Genomic DNA, 17,023 nt, shown 5'->3' with positions numbered 1-17,023 from the left:
TTGTCACACACTAAAGGTACATATTTGATTTTCTATTATATTTGATTTTCCAAGACTACTCCTAGGATTAACCTACATGTTTTTTAAAAAGTTCAAAAAACATATTAGCTTATAAAATCTTACTTTGCTAAAATGAAGTCTTTTCAAAAACAAATGTTGAGTGATCTGGGCAACTTTCCAAAAATATTAATAACATATTTTTAAGTCACTATGATGAACAAAACCACTTCCACATAAAACTGTAATACATCAGAACTTAATTTTTAGAGTAACAATGTATGATGGAGAAGGCAGGCATTCTCTCCATTTTTACAGGTAACAAAACTAAGGCTCAGAAAGGGCAAGGGACTTGCCTCATCTATATGTGAAACTACTCTTATAAATGACAGATCTAGCAATCAAATTCGGTGATTTTTGCATCACAACATGTTGTCACTTAGCCCAAAGGTGCCTTTACCTAACAAGAATTATAATCTAGACACTCCAGAGATACTCAATCAGCACATTAAAGATTACTTTTTATCAGTATCAAAGACATGTCAGTGTAAATCAATGCACAGGAGTTTTCCCAAATAAATAAATAAATGCCAGAGTGAGATGATTTGCTGGCAATGACATTTGAAAGAAATGATTTATTATCGGTGAATCCTGACTATTCCTCCAAGGTCTCCAGGCATACTTATTTTGACAATATGTGAAATAAAATACAGAGCAAAAATACGATATTAGACCTGCTAATATATACAGTAAGATATATACATATATATGTCTCTAAGCAGTACTATTCAAATCAGAGGGCTCTTAGAGGTGAAATCTCACAAGAGAACCAAACACAAGATACTATCATTCTCTATCTATGAGCAATTAAGTATAAGTTCTTCCAGCTACACAAAAGAATCTCTATTTCTTAAACATCAGTCACATAATTCTTGCTGATTACCCAGAGTAAGTCCTTGTAAACATAGTAATATAGCCAGTCATGGACCACCACATTCCATGTCCTGAAATAGCTGGAGAATGATGTAGAATTCCACCAATCCTAAGAAAAAATTAAAGAAACAGGAATAAAAATAAGGAACCCAACCAAAATATCTGCATAGTCCCAAAGAATATACATACACAGTACACCCAAGAATGTTATAATAGATTGTTAGCCCATACAGTGATTACAGAAAATCTGAAAAGGCATTTTGGTTACCACAAAATAACTACTAGAGCTAATAAACAAATTCAGCAAAGTTGTAAAGCTATGAGACTGACATACAAAAATCGGTTTTGTTTTATCCACCAAGGAACAATCTGAAAAGGAAATTCTAAAAACAATTCCATTTACAATAGCACACAAAACAATAAAATGCCTAGCAATAAGTTTAACCAAAGAGGTGAAAGACTTGTATACTGAAAACATAAAAACATTGTAAAAAAAATTAAAGATGACCTAATTAAATGGAAGGATATCCCATGTTAATAGTTTGGAAGGATTAACATTGCTAAGATGGAAACACTCCCCAAAGTGATATACAGATTCAATACAATCTCTTATCAAAATTCCAGTGGCCTTTTGTAGAAATGAACAAGCCGATCTTCAAATTGATATGGATTTGCAAAGAGCCCAAAATAGCCAAAAACAATATTGAAAAAGTAAGAGGATTCACACTTTCCAACTTTAAAACTTAATACAAAGCTACAGTAATCAAAGCGTGTGGTATTGGCATAAGGATAGACATATAGATCAATGGAATAGAATATAAAGTCCACAAGTAAAATCAGACATCTAAGGCCAATTGATTTTTTAAAAAGATTTATTTATTTCTTTGTTTCTCACCCCTTCCCCCACCCCCACCCCAGTTGTCTGTTCTCTGAGTCCATTTGCTGCGTCTTCTTTTGTCCACTTCTGTTGTTGTCAGCGGCACGGGAATCTGTGTTTTTTTTGTGTGTGTCATCTTGTTGTGTCACTTCTCTGTGTGTGCGGCACCATTCCTGGGCAGGCTGCACATTCTTTTGCACTGGGCAGCTCTCCTTACAAGCGCACTCCTTGCACGTGGGGCTCCCCTATGAAGCGGACACCCTTGCGTGGTACGGCACTCCTTGTGTGCATCAGCACTGCATGTGGGCCAGCTCCACATGAGTCAAGGAGGCCCAGGGTTTGAACTGTGGACCTCCCATGTGGTAGACAGATGCCCTAACCACTGGGTCAATTCCGCTGCCACCAATCGATTTTTAATAAGGGTGCCAAGTCAGGGAAACCACAAGCAAATGAATGAAATTAGATCCCTATCTCACTTCATACATAAATATTAAATTTAATAAATCAATAACCTAAATATAAGAACAGAAATTATATAGGTATTAAAAGAAGACAGGGATAAAAGTTCATGACTTTGGATTTGAAGACGAATTGTTAGTTATGACACCAATAGCACTAACCACAAAAGAAAAATAAACTGGACTGCATCAAAAGTAAAAAGTTTTGTACAGCAAAAGACATTGTCAAGAAAGTGCAAAAACAGCTTGCAGAATGGTAGAAAAGAATTGGAATTGGAAATCACATATCTGATCAGGGTTTATTTTCCAGAATATATAAAGAACTCCTAAAATGTAACAGAAAACCCAGTTAAAAAATGGGCAAGGCACTTTAACAGACATTGCTCCAAAGATATACAAATGGCCAATAAGCACATGAAAAGAGTCCCCACTTTATAGGTTGTTAAGGAAATGCAAATTCAAAACCACAGAAGAGTTTTAACTTCACACCCACAAGGATGGCAATAATCTAAACAATAGAAAATAATGCTTGGCAAAAATTGGGAGAGATAGGAACCCTGTACATTGCAGGTGGGAATGTAAAATGGAGCAGCTGCGGTGGAAAACTGTTCCTCAAAAAGTAAAAAAGTTAAGTATAGAATTATCATAGGACCAAGCAATTCCACTTGTTGTGATATACCTAAAAGAATTGAAAGCAGGGAAACGGACTTTGGCCCAGGGGTTAGGGCGTCCGTCTACCACATGGGAGGTCCCGGTTCAAGCCCCGGGCCTCCTTGACCCGTGTGGAGCTGGCCCATGCGCAGTGCTGATGCGCACAAGGAGTGCCGTGCCACACAGGGGTGTCCCCCGCGTAGGGGAGCCCCACGCGCAAGGAGTGCACCCATGAGGAGAGCCGCCCAGCGCGAAGGAGGGAGCAGCCTGCGGAGGAATGGCGCCGCCCACACTTCCCGCGCCGCTGACGACCACAGAAGCGGACAAAGAAACAAGACGCAGCAAAAAGACACAGAAAACAGACAACCGGGAAAGGGGAGGGGAATTAAATAAATAAAAATAAAAATAAAAAAAATTAAAAAAAAAACAAAATTGAAATTAAAAGTGATTTCTTTAAAAAAAAAAAAAGAATTGAAAGCAGAGACTCAGTTATTTGTTCACTGTATTTACTGGAGCATTATTCACAATATCTAAAAGGTAGTAGCAACCATAGGTCCATTAGTACATGAATGAATAAACAAAATGTCGTCCATACATACAATGGAGTATTATTTGCCCATAAAAAGGAATGAAATTCTTATACATGCTACAGTGTAGATGAACTCTGAAGACATCATGGTGAGTGAAATAAGCCAGACACAAAGAGACAGATGATTTTACTTACACTAAATAGAATAGGCCAACCATAAAAACAAAGTAGAGTAAAGGTGAGAGGGGAGGAGAATGGGGGGTCCATGCTTAATGAGAGCAGAGTTTCTGTTTGGGGTGATGAAAAATTTTGTTGATGGAGGATGGCACATCATTGTGAACGTAGTCTAGTATCATAGGAGCATAAGAGCTATCCTCCTGAGAGCCTCCATGCTGTTCAAATGTGGCTCTCTCTGAGCCAAACTCAACATATAAATGCATTACCTTCCCCCCAGCATGGAACATAACTCCTGGGGATGAGCCTCCCTAGCACCAAACACCATCAAGCAATGCAACTCTAAAAAGACCTTGAATAAAAGGGGGAAAAGGTAAAGACAAATGAGTTTATATGACTAAGAGACTTTGAAATGAGTCAGGTCTTCCAAGACGAAACACTTATGCACATCTCAGCATGATCTCGTAGACTGCCAGAGTAGATACTAACCTACATGGGGGGCTCTGGAGTGCCCTGGACAAACCCAAGTCCTATGGTCATGGCAGATAGCTGATAGCTGAATAAGGTGGTGCCTCTCCAGTGGGCTCTACATCAGAATTTGTACTCCCGAGTGAGACAGTTGAACTCAGACATGAATTCTCTACACATGCCTCTTCTGTCCCTTTTATCTGAACCTATAGTTGGTGCTGAGTTGGCAGGTGTACATCCAAGAGACTTGACTCTTCGGGCTGTCCATGTGCGAGCTCAGCCCTGAGCCTTAGTCGAGTCGCAAAACCTACTCTCCAGTTCATTGGACTCTCCCAGGAAAACTAACAAGAAGGTGAGAATGGACAACCAGCATATCAAGGAACTGAGGGAGTCTACAACTGCAAGGGAGAGAGTCCCATCCATCAGCTGTATGGGATCGAGGTACCCTCTCAATTAGAGGTGAAGTGGGCTTCACCATCCTGGAATCCTCAGGATTAGGGAATAAAATATGGACTAAAGTGTACTTACTGGTATTCTACTATGGACTTATTGGTATTCTAGCAATTGGAGAAATTATATCATTGATGTAGAGACACTGGTCACTAGAGGTGCTGAAGGCAGGGAGAGGGGAAAAAGAGGTGTAATACAGGAGCATTTTCAGGACTTGGAATTGTCCCGAGTGAGACTGCAATGACAGATATCGGTCATTATATATATGGCCATAACCTAAAGAATTGAGTGGGAGATAGTGTAAACTACAATGTAAACTATAATTCATGTTTAGGGACAGTGTTCCAAAATGTGTTCATTATTGCAATGAATGTACCACACTAATGAAAGAAGGTGTTAATGTGGAGAAAAGTGGGAGGTGGGGGAGTGGGGTATATGGGAATCCCTTATATTTTTTAATACAAAATTTTATGTAATCTAAGTATCCTTAGAAATAATTAAAAAATATAATTTAAAAACCCCAAAACAACAACAACGAAAACATTGTGCTTAAGGAAAGAAACCAGACACAAAAAATCTCATACATTATGATCCTTTTCTATAAATTATCAAGAGTAGACAAATACATAGAGACAAAGTAGAGTAGTGGTCACCAGGGAATGAAGGGAAGAAGGAATGGGGAGGAATTTATGGGAAATTCTCAAGGGCAGTGAAAAGTTTTGAAACTGGAGAGGGGTGGTGGTTGCATAACATAAGAATGCACTAAAGGCCCCAGAATTGTATGTTTTAAAATGGTTAATTCTAGATGAATTTTACTTCAACTTTTAAAAATTGGCATTTTGGGTAATAGTGTTAAATAAGACACCAATTCTCATTCTAAATATTAACTTCGTTGGCTCCTTTTGTCTCATTATCAAGCAAGTTATGATGGTATTCTATTAACCTCTGCCAGTAGGTCTGTAAGGAAACCCTGAACATGCAGAATTGTTCAAATCTAACATTCATCTAAACAGTAATCAGTAAACACTTTATGATGCTGAAAATGAGAGAATTCTAAGGTCATACAGATAATAGAATACTTACACTTAAAACTTGTTTAGTGGTATTAATACCAAAATATAAATTACACAAGGAATAAAATCGTGGCTACCTTGAAGTCTGGGTGCCTCTTTCTGTACAGGCACACTTCATTTTATTGTGCTTCACTTTACTGGGCTTTGTAGATATTGTGTATTTTTTTCAGAAGTTGAACATTTGTAACAACCTTGCATTAAGCAAGTCTGTCAGCATCATTCTTTCAGCAGCATTTGCTCACCTCAAGACTCTATGTCACATTTTGGTAATTCTCACACTATTTCAAACTTTTTCATTATTATTTTATCTGTTCTGGTGATCTGTGTTCTTTGATGTTACTATTGTAAGTGTTTGGGGTGCCATGAACCATGCCCATATAAAACAGCAAAATTAATCAACAAATGTTGAGTGTTCTAACTTCTCCACCAATCTGACAGTCTCCATCTCTCTGCCTCTCCTTATTCCTCCCTATTCTCTGAGAGACAATGAATTTGAAATTAGATCAGTTAATAACCCTACAATGGCCTCTAGGTGTTCAATAGAAAGGAAGGGTCACATGTGTCTTATTTGAAATCAAATTCTAGAAATATCTAGACTAGGCAAATACATTGAGACAGAAAGTAGATTAGAGGTTACAAGGGGTTGGGGTAGGAGGCATTAGGGAGTTAATACTTTATGGGTATACAGTTTGTTTGGGGTGATGAAAAATATTGGTGAATGTAGCACAACTGTGAAGATAATTAATGCTACTGGAGTTTACATTTAAAAATGGTTAAATTGGGAAGTTTTATGTTTGCTTCATGTTACCACAAAATAAAAAAAAATAGATGAGAAAGATGAGAAAAAAAAAGATAGAAATGATTAAGATTAATGGGGAAGGCATATAGAAAGCCAAGAAAGGTAAAAAACAAAGCTGCTCGAGTCAAACAGTTAGCCAAGTTGTGAATGCAAGGGAAAAGTTCTTGGAGAAAATTAAAAGTGCTACTCCAGTGAACACTAGTAATAAGAGCAAAATAGCCTTATTGCTGATATGGAGAAAGTTTTAGTGGTCTGGATAGACGATCCAACCAGCCATAACATTTCTCTAAACCACAGCCTAATCTAGAGCAAGACCCTAACTCTCCTCAATTCTGAGAAAGCTGACAGAAGTGAGGAAGCTGAGGAAGAAAAGTTTAAAACTAGCAGACGTTGATCCATGTGGTTTAAGGAAAGAAAACCTCTCCAGAGCTGAGAAAAAAGTGTAAGGTTAAGCACCAAGTGCTGATGTAGAAGCTGCACCAAGTTATCCAGAATATCTAGCTAAAAGTATTGATCAATATGGCTTCATTGAACAACTAATTTTCTATGTAGACAAAAAGCCTTATATTGTGAATTACCATCTAGGATTTTCATAGCTAGAGAGGAAAGGTTAATGTCTGGTTTCAAAACTATAAAGGACAAACTGACTCTCTTGTTAGGGGCTAATGTACCTGGCGACTTTAAGTTGAAGCCAGTGCTCATTTACCATTCCAAAAATCTTAAGGCCCTTACAAATGCTAAATGTACTCTGCCCATGCTTTATAAATGGAATAACAAAGCCCGGATGACAGCATATTTGTTTCCAACATGGTTTACTGAATATTTTAAGCACACTGTTGAGACCTACTGCTGTGGAAAAAAATATTCCCTTCAAAATATTACTGCTCAGAAGTGGATGTGGCTCAATTGCTTGAGCTCCAATCTGCCATAAGGGAGGTCCCAGATTCAGTTCCCGGGGCCGCCTGGAGAAGGCAAGCTAGCCCATGTGGAGACCTGGCCAGCGCAAAGAGATGACTCAACAAGATGACACAACAAAAAGAGACATAGAGGAAAAGACGACGACTGATGCAACAAACCAGGGAGCTGAGGTAACTGAGCAATTGCATGCCTCTCTCCCATATTGGAAAAAAACAGGATCAGTTCCTGGTGCCTCCTAAAGAGTAGACAAGAAGACTGGCAGACACAGAAGAATGCACAGCAAATGTACACAGAGAGCAGATAGTGACCACAAGCAGCAAGTGGGGGGGGAGATAAATAAATCTTAAAATATATATATATATATATAATATATATATATAATACTGCTCATTTGACAATGCACCTGGTTGCACAAGTGCTCTGAAGGAGATACAGAATATGATTAATGTTGTTTTCATTTCTACCAGCACAATATCCAATCTGCAGGCCATGGATCAAGGAGTAATTTCGACTTTGTAGTCTTAGTATTTAAGAAATGCATGTTTTAAGGCAATACCTGACATAGGTAATGATTACTCTGATCGATTTGGGCAACGTCAATTGAGAACCTTCTGGAAAGGATTCCCCATTCTAGATGCCATTAAGAACATCATGATAAATGGGAGGAGGTCAAAATATCAACATTAACAGGAGTTTGGAAGAAAGTGATTCCAACCCTCATGGATGACTTTGAGGGGTTCAATTCTTCAGTGCAGGAAGTAACTGCAAATGTTGTGGATATAGCAAGAGAACTAGAATTAGAAGTGGAGCCTAAAGATGTGACTGAATTACTGCAATCTCATGATGAAACTAATAGATGAGGAAGTACTTCTAATGGATGAGCAAAGAAAGAGGTTTCTTGGATGGAAGAAAGATGTTGTAAACATTTTTGAAAGGACAACAAAGGATTTAGAATAATACATCAGCTTAGTTGATAAAGCAGCAGCAGGGTTTGTAAGGATTGACTCTGATTCTGAAATAAGTTCTACTGTGGGTAAAATGCTATCAAACAGCAACAAAATCTGTCATAAAAGAAGAGTAGGTCGATGTGTCCAACTTCATTGTTGTCTTATTTTAAGAAATTGCCACCAACATCACACTGTCCAGTCAGCAGACATCAACATCAAGGCAAGACCATCCACCAGCAATTAAAGTTTTTTCAAGTAAGGTATGTACATTGTTTTTCTAGATATAATGCTATTGAACATTTAATAGGCTATAGTAAATATAACTTTTATTATGTGCTGAGAAAACAAAATATTCATGTGACTCACTTAATTGGGATATTCATTTTATTGTGATAGTCTACAGCTGAACCCACAATATCTCCGAGTTATGCCTCTACTTTCTCCCAATTTTAAGATCAGAACAATAAAATCAGACATCTGAAATCCACAACTCACACTTACCATTTCTTTAAGAAAGAGGTGGTAGGTTTGGAGTGAGATAAGAACAAACAAAACAGTACAGGGTTTGAGATAGTATTGAAGAAGACTATGAACCACCCTGGATTCAGTCTAGAGATTAATTCCAGGATAAGAGTACCATTTTCAGTAGAATTAATGATTTTCAAAACAAAAGAGGGAAAAATTTCTTCCCTCTGGAACTGTTTGAGTGCCTATAGAAACACAGCCAATTTAAAGAAATGAACAAAGAAGCCTCATAATGCCCTGTGAACAAGTGTTTTCCTATCTTAATCACCAATATATCTTCACAGGATGCAGCAGAAAATATTAGTTGTATTAAGGGAGCAGCTATTATAGGCAGGAGAGAAGATGATGCTATGCTAGTTATATGTGTTTCAGATTTTCAAACTCCATATTGGTAAAACCTGTGGAAAGAAAATTACTTCACAATTTATGTTAAAAAGGTGGTAAAGTTATTTAATCAACTGCACTCAAATACTTTGCAATGAAGAAATAAATTAAAAGTAGAAATCAGTCCAAGTATATTATTACCTTATAAAACATCCTGTCACCAAAGCGTAACATCTCAGCAAAGGCATTGAGCCAGCAGTGCAGCAAGCAAAAAAAAACAGTGAAAAGAATCAGCATACCTAAAAAGAAGAGTAAGAGTATTAAGAGTCTTTACCAGTAGCTCACATAACAAGCAGTTTTTATGTCATCATTCATTAGCTGGAATAATTTTGCAAAATAAATGTATTGTTCCTGCTTATTTATTGCAATGCTCTTTTGAAAGTTAATTACTTTAATTTTATGAAGCAATAATTTCCATGTTGGTTTTACAGGTGACAGGCTGTTTTTAATATAAATCCTTAGATGTATGACTTAACTTGGTGCCCAAGACCCATTAACAAACATCCCTCTATACCAATTGTTTTCAAATGTGGTTTCAAATGTGGGAGATTTTTGTCCCCCAGGGGATGCAATTCTGGAGTCATTTTTGGTTGTCATTAATAGGGAAATTGGGGAGGCCCCACTGGCACCTACTAGGTAGAGGTCAGGATGCTGCTAAATACCCTACGATGCGCAGGCCAGCTGCCCAAAATAAAAAATGACCCAGCTCTACATGTCAATAGGGGCAAGACCAGCAAAATCTGGCCTAAACTTATCTCTAACAAATGTACCCCCAATTTTGAAACATCATATGTAACTATACTTTTGTCATTCCAAAATACTCCATGCCTTTACATACATCTCATTACCTGGAAGTACCTTTCTATTTCTATTATTTCTTGGGCAAATACCTATCTATTTTTTAATATCTGGTTAAGTATTATCTTTAATATGAAAAAAGTCCCTCAGGATTTTGTTTATTCTACTATATAGTATATACTACAGTATATTGTGAAATATACATTTATATGTCCACCTCTTTCATTCGTTTATTCAAAAAATATTTATAGAGCATGTACTTGGTGCCAGGCATATTGAAGGGACATTAACTCAACCCTTGCTTTCAAAGATTTGCAGCCTAGAGGGGAGGACACACAAATATATAACACATATCCTGTTTTAGTCATAGATAGAGTTTACTGGAATAAGGCTTGGGGGACAGTCAGGGAATCACCTGGAGGAAAAGGAAAAAAGGAAAAGGAAAATGAGAGGGAAAGGAAGAAGGAAGGCAATGGCAGAAAACATTACCAACAGCTAATGGGTAGAGAAAAGAGAAAGAGTAAATGTAGGAAACAGTAATTATAATTAAACTACAAGTTCCTGGAGGTAAAGACTGTATCTGTCTTACTCACTGCTATATCCTCAATACCTGGCACTCATCAGGGACTCATACATCTCTAGAAAGAAATAATTGGAATGAATGAAGTTAGAAGACCGAGGTATAGTCAACAAGACAGGAAGAGAATAATAAATAGTGGCAAGAAAGATTTCAAAAGGCAAGTAATTGGTTAACAGCATTCAATCCTTCATGGAGGTCAAACAGAATAAGGGCAAAACCATCTGCTGCATTTAGAATCAGGACTTCATTAATGATCTTAACAAAAGCCATTTCAGTGGTCTGGTGGGTTAAGGAATAAGGTTACAATGAATTAAATAATGAATAGGAAGAGCAGGCATAAATAGGAACTGCCCATAGTTGAGAGAAAGCAAAACTTGAGCAAAACACAAAGGACAAATGGAAGGATTTGTCTGAGACGAGAATGACACCTCATTTTAAATATGGAAGGAAAAGACGACAAGGTGAATATAGATGTTTAGATGTGTTTCTGGGGGAAAAGAAGTAAACCAAAGGCAATCATAACCAGTACCTTTTTGTTTTCCTTGTGAACTTATGAATGACCAAAGTCCTCAGTACCCACGTTACCTGGCAAGATGGAGTTAAAAAAGCACAGGACCAGAACACGAGCACTGAAGGGCTCCTGTTTGATGTTCCGAAACAAAGGTATACAGAGCCTTTCAAAGATGTAGTATAAATAAAAAATGCAAGCAAAAAACTGGAATGTAACAAAGAGATGGTTATAATAATGATGGATTGGTGAAGAAATATGAAAGATGATTTTAAATTCCAAAAAAGTAATCGTTACACTTGAACCAACATACATATACATTCCACTTACAAATTTTCATTAAGGTTGACAAACCGTATGCCTTCAGAAGTATTACTCAAGCCTAGTTTCTACCATACCCTTTTCCAGTCCTTTACCAATGACATATTCTTTTCAAATTAGAGTCTTTTAGAACCTGTTTTTTCTGTTACATGAATCTGAAAACAAACTATCATTTCATAACAGGTTTTTGATTTAGACAAGGATTTAAATTGGGATCTTCTGGGATTCAAGATTCTGGTAATCAGAGTAGATAAAGGGAGACCAGGTCACACCCCTAACTCAACATAAACCATAAAGAAACGGGATGGGGAAGTAGCAGCAGATCAGGGGATAAATGTAGATGCTTACTGTAGGCACTAATTGAAATTACTTTTAATAAAATAATACTTTTTTTATTTGAAGAAATTTACTTTTTATGTTAAGAAAACAAACAGCATTTACAGTACAGGAAATAGCTCAAAAGAATCTCAACAAAAAGAGTTCTAGAACTCACAGTAGACACAAATTTACTAATACTTCAAATGGATTAAATTGTTATTATAATATGTAAATAGGAATCTCCCATCTCCCACCAGTCAACACACCTTAGGCAATAGAAAGTTTTTTTAAAAAAACAGGTACCTGTGCAAACTGTGTAGCGACATAACTCCATCTTACAGTGGGAGTCCTAAAAAGGAAGAAACAAAATATATTTTGTAAATAAAAAAAGTAAGTAACTGAACATCAAATACCCTCACAATTAATATTTCCCACAAAGAACATGATTTATGAACATATGAAGTACCTATACCATTCTGTCAAGAATTACTGTGTCCAATCAGATTGCTATAATCACCATCTAGGGCTTCCCATCCCAGAGAGAAAATTAAAACTCATTCTGAGCTGGCCCTTGCCTACTTCCCCAACCTCACTCATGCCACTCTTCTGGAGCTCATCCTAGTTCCACTTCGGAGTGCCTGTTACCTGGGGTAGCTGTCGCGGTAGATGAGTGTTGGAGCAAACAAGAAGTACAAGTACTGGTTGACTGTGGGTATTGGAACAGTGCCTGAAAAAGGAAAGCTCTGTTTATCAGTCTGGAGCTCTTTGATTTCTTCTAGCAAACCTTAAAAAAAAGAAGTATAGAAAAGGGAAGAATAAGACTTTCCCTTTGCTCATGTTGTTTTGTCCTGATCTCCTGAAATAACTTCCTCCTATTCCTCTTATTTTCGTATTGATTGAATATTGCCAGACCTTCTAAACTAAGTTATTTCTCTGACTAGAAAACTTCTAGAGTATGAAGCAGCACTTCCCAAAGAGTAAGCACACATGGATGTAAAGAGGGTGAAGGTAACGCAAAGACTCAAATGATCAATTTTTAAGAAAGAGGAATAATCAGGAAACAATGACACAGTCTTCCAAACCAATATGGATCCTATACACTTAAAATCAAACATGCTCTACAGAACATAATGTGCCAACCCAGTAAAATCCAAATATTAAAATATCCTATCCTTTGACCTAATGGTATTACGTACTTGATTTCTCCTTAATTGAATCTAGTACCCGAGGGACATTCTCTCTGATAAATGAATGGGCCTTCATTATGAAACGAAGCTACAAAAGAGGGGGAAAAAATTAACATGAATGTTTTATCATTGTTTAATATCCTATAAGCAACCTGGAACAGCACTAGATTGCACCCACAGAAAAGAACAACTCAATTTTGCATACACCAATCCAAGTTTATTCTTAGAGGATAAAGCAAACCAAAAAACTAACTGTATAGAAGGATATGTTGATACCCTAAAATTATGGTGCTTCTAACAGCACTCCTATTATAATATAATGAAATTAAGAAATTAAAAACCTCTTAATAGAAAGTCTCCTGAAAGGGTCTTTTCCCTTAGGCAAACATAAACATAAAATCAATAATACGAACCCTTCTCTGTACTTTTATATCAAATGTGTTCATTATTTGATGTAAAAAAAAATGATATAAAAAGTTCATTATTTGGTGTAAAAAAAATGAAACTGCTATTCATTTTTCATCTATTATTTACATATATAAGCATTAAAAAAGTTTATTTTTTTTAAAAGAGACATGCTTTCTAAACTGTGATTACATCAGGACAACCAATATAAATCAGAAAAATATGAAGTATATAAAGTCAAATTGAAATAAATCATTTATTTAGATGGGAATAGTTTTATGACAAGAATCTGATACTTCAAAAGTCGAGTTTTTAATTTTAAAAATAATTCTATAACTTAGATGATTTTATAAAAATTCTTCAAGAAAAACATTTTAATTTACCCAGAAGGGTTCAATATAACTTATTTCAATTAGCAATGATTCAGAGAATACTGACAGTGAATAAAATTTAAGAGATGAACAGATATAGTTTTGATGGTTTAATTTTACAGATAATGGCACAAAGAACTTGAAAATGTAATTTATCTAAGTTAATATAGCTAATATTACCAGAATGTTTGTATTAATATTATTATTTAACCAAGCACAGCATTGCTTTGGACAAAACTCAAAAACTTACCTGTTCAAATATAACAATGAACCGGGAAGCTGGTGGCAGTGTATATGCAAATATAATATAAGGTGGCCCAAAACATAAAATTCCAATCTGGAAGAACAGGAAAAGTGAGCCATGGAAGAAAGAATGCATTGTTGGATGAGAACTCTTCCTGTATCCCTTGGCCCAACGTTGAAAGAGGAAATAGGGAACTGAAATTGTGGACAAGAACATAGCCCACCAGGTGCAAACAACAACAGGAAGTTTGCCAAAAGCATAAGACAAGAGACCGAACTCAAGCACCAACCTGGGGAGAAAATGCAGAGAGAAAGAACATAGGAGTCAATTTTTGATACATATTACACTCTAAAATTTTCATCATTATGAAACATTATAATATTAATACATGGAACTTATGGATACAATGGTTCTACTAAATAGACTCCCCCTTCTAACTCCAAGATCTACAATTCTAGGTCACATTTTTTCTCCACAACCTGTTTTCCTAAAATCCCTAAGATTATTTGATCAAAGACTTTGAACTTCCCAAAGAGTTGATTTTCAAATGAATAAAATGTTTAAAACTCTTAGTATGTGTTTTTTTAAAAGATATATTTTCCCCTTCCCTACCTGCCCCCTGACTGTTTTTGTGTCCATCAAATGTGTCCATTTAATGAGTGATCTTCTGTATCTATTTCTCTTTTGGTCTTCTCTTCTCATTTTTTTCCTCTAGGATTCACTGGGATTGGGTCCTGGGGACCTCTGATGTGAAGAGAGGTTCCTTGTCATCTGTGCCACCTCAGTTCCTGGTTTCTTCTGTGATTCACCTGGACTCACCCCTTCATCTCTCTTTTGTTGCATCATCATCTCGCTGTGTGACTCACTTGCATGGGCACTGGCTCACCACACAGGCACTCAGCTCACCACGAGGCCACTCGGCTCGCCATGTGGGCATTCACAGAAGCACTCAGCTCACCAGGCGGGCACTCAGCTTGCCACGCTGACACTCGTGTGGGAACTCGACTTACCATGTGGGTACTGGCAGGCCATGCAGGACACTCTTTCTTCTTCTTCACCAGCCCCAGGGATCAAACCCAGATCCTCCCATTTGGTAGGCGGAAACCCTATCACTTGAGCCATATCTGCTTCCCACTATGTGTTTTAAAGGTTACAATTTTATTTTATGCCAAAAAGAATTAGTCAAATTTTCAAAACTTAATTTCCAATAAGCTACATATCTTTACTAACTTAATCTTACATGTATCCATAGTAAAAAATTGATATACTGTATACGGAATTCTCGCACATGGGAAAATTGATATGGTTGACTAAAATTTACCATATGAAAACTAAAAGAAACTTCTAATTTTGTTTTTGGTGAAACTTTTGAGACGTGAATATTGCCATCAATCAGCTGTTCTGGTATTTTCTGGATCAAATTTAACCAAATTACCCTTTACCAAAATGAAACTTTAGTGAAAACTCCCAACATCTCAGGCATCAACTAGCCAAACATCCTTTGTGTTGTCTTACCTTCCTTCATCAATGTAATTTATGAGCAGTGTGCTGAGGCTAAAGAGAATGAGCAGGGCAATAAACATGTGATACACTGTTCGGATGTGGTCCACCTCTAACAGGTCACTGTAAACATAGGTCAAACAAAATCAATGATTTATATTTAACAAAGAAAGGTTAAAAAGGTTTATTTAAAGCAGTTCAGAAGATGCTCATTAATCTGCAAAAAGTCTCAAAAAACAGTAATCACACAACCTTATACATTAAACCTCAAGTGTAGGGACATGAATGACACGATCAAAGTAAAAAATTAATGGAAGAGGCTCTTAGAACACAATAGTGATACAAAACTCTCATATCAACAAATGATGTGCAAATTTGAAAACCTAATGAGTTTTCTAGGTAAGCAAAAAGGACATTCCCTGAAAAAAGGAAACAAATCATTCCAAATGCTACAGAGATTCTTTTTTAATCCTATCTTCACATTCTACTCCCTACATTTAATTCAACCAGTACTATCAACTAGTACAATCAGTCTTCAAGATGTGAAGATTAACATGTATGAATTTTATACTGTTGATGGTGATAGCCAGCTATGACCCTACATTTCTATAACACTTCACTGTTTGCAAATGCTCTTACCATCTCTGTCCTTATTGACCTTTGTATTTGTTTAAGAGTAGGTTATTGTTCTTTCAGAACATAACAATGATTTTATGTTCTACGTGACTTTTCCTAAATACCTTATGAATCTGACTGAAATATGTTTCTTAACCTGTTTTTATAATGATATATATATCAGCCTTCTAAATAATTTTTCAGGGAATCTAAAAAATGATTAAATCTCTGGATTAGGGCTCTTTAAATTCTAATAAATAACCAATAGAGCTACAGAAAGTGTGTTCTAGTTCCTTGCTTTAAAAATTTCAAGTATACTTAAATTTTTTGTTTTAATCATATAGTACAATTCTGTCATTTAAATCTTAACTATAACACTGAAAATAATTGTTTTATTTTCCCTTTTATGTCAAAAACCTTACTCATTTGTTTCCAGGCAGAATTTTTAAAAGATAAATCTCTTCAAACAATAGTGTGAGAAAAAAATGGAATGGAACTTTACATTTTATATTTAGAAAATTTTGACCTTTTTGTCAAGGTTAATTAGTACATGTCAATTTGGCTAATAGAAAGTAAATTTTGCAGGTGAAAATTTAACACTAAGGCAGTAAAATTTCTGCAGTATTCTAATGAATACATGAATGAGTAAATAAATGATCTGTTCAGAGGCAATAACAAGAAATATTCATCAAAGTATACATTTAATTTTCAGTTCACAAATGAGGTGTTCACAATTAATTTAAATAAATTAATTAAAGTTCTTAAGTAAGTATCTCTGAGAAAACCAGCAAGTCTCTAAACTGGCCAGTTAAGAAGAGACAGAAAAAAAATGTATATCAAAAAGAGAGCAACTCCAAAAACTCTCTCAATGTGGTTTACCTAATTGGAAATCTTTTGTCCTAGTTTGTGGGAAACCAGTTCTCTGAAACACAGCTTCAAGAAATTTATCAGAGGCAGATAATCATTCTCACCCTTAATCCCTCCTTCGAAACT

General features: G+C 36.2%; 1 protein-coding gene across 1 annotated transcript in view; it reads right to left on the bottom strand.

The window, feature by feature from the left end:
- The window catches only part of LOC101424051 (sterol O-acyltransferase 1-like), a 78,661-nt gene that overhangs the window by 4,348 nt on the left and 57,290 nt on the right, over positions 1 to 17,023 (bottom strand). Inside the window, exons 6-13 of the mRNA XM_058274805.2 lie at positions 15,431 to 15,538; positions 13,922 to 14,204; positions 12,905 to 12,983; positions 12,354 to 12,435; positions 12,012 to 12,057; positions 11,147 to 11,276; positions 9,325 to 9,422; positions 941 to 1,039 (exon numbers count right to left, since the gene is read on the bottom strand). Coding sequence (XP_058130788.1) covers positions 941 to 1,039; positions 9,325 to 9,422; positions 11,147 to 11,276; positions 12,012 to 12,057; positions 12,354 to 12,435; positions 12,905 to 12,983; positions 13,922 to 14,204; positions 15,431 to 15,538 — 925 coding nt within the window. The remainder of the gene's footprint in view (positions 1 to 940; positions 1,040 to 9,324; positions 9,423 to 11,146; positions 11,277 to 12,011; positions 12,058 to 12,353; positions 12,436 to 12,904; positions 12,984 to 13,921; positions 14,205 to 15,430; positions 15,539 to 17,023) is intronic.

The sequence above is a fragment of the Dasypus novemcinctus genome, chromosome 13 (assembly GCF_030445035.2).
Source record: "Dasypus novemcinctus isolate mDasNov1 chromosome 13, mDasNov1.1.hap2, whole genome shotgun sequence".
Lineage (NCBI taxonomy): Eukaryota > Metazoa > Chordata > Mammalia > Cingulata > Dasypodidae > Dasypus > Dasypus novemcinctus.
The sequence above is the reverse complement of the archived record's forward strand: the minus strand, read 5'-3'. Positions and strand labels throughout refer to the sequence as shown.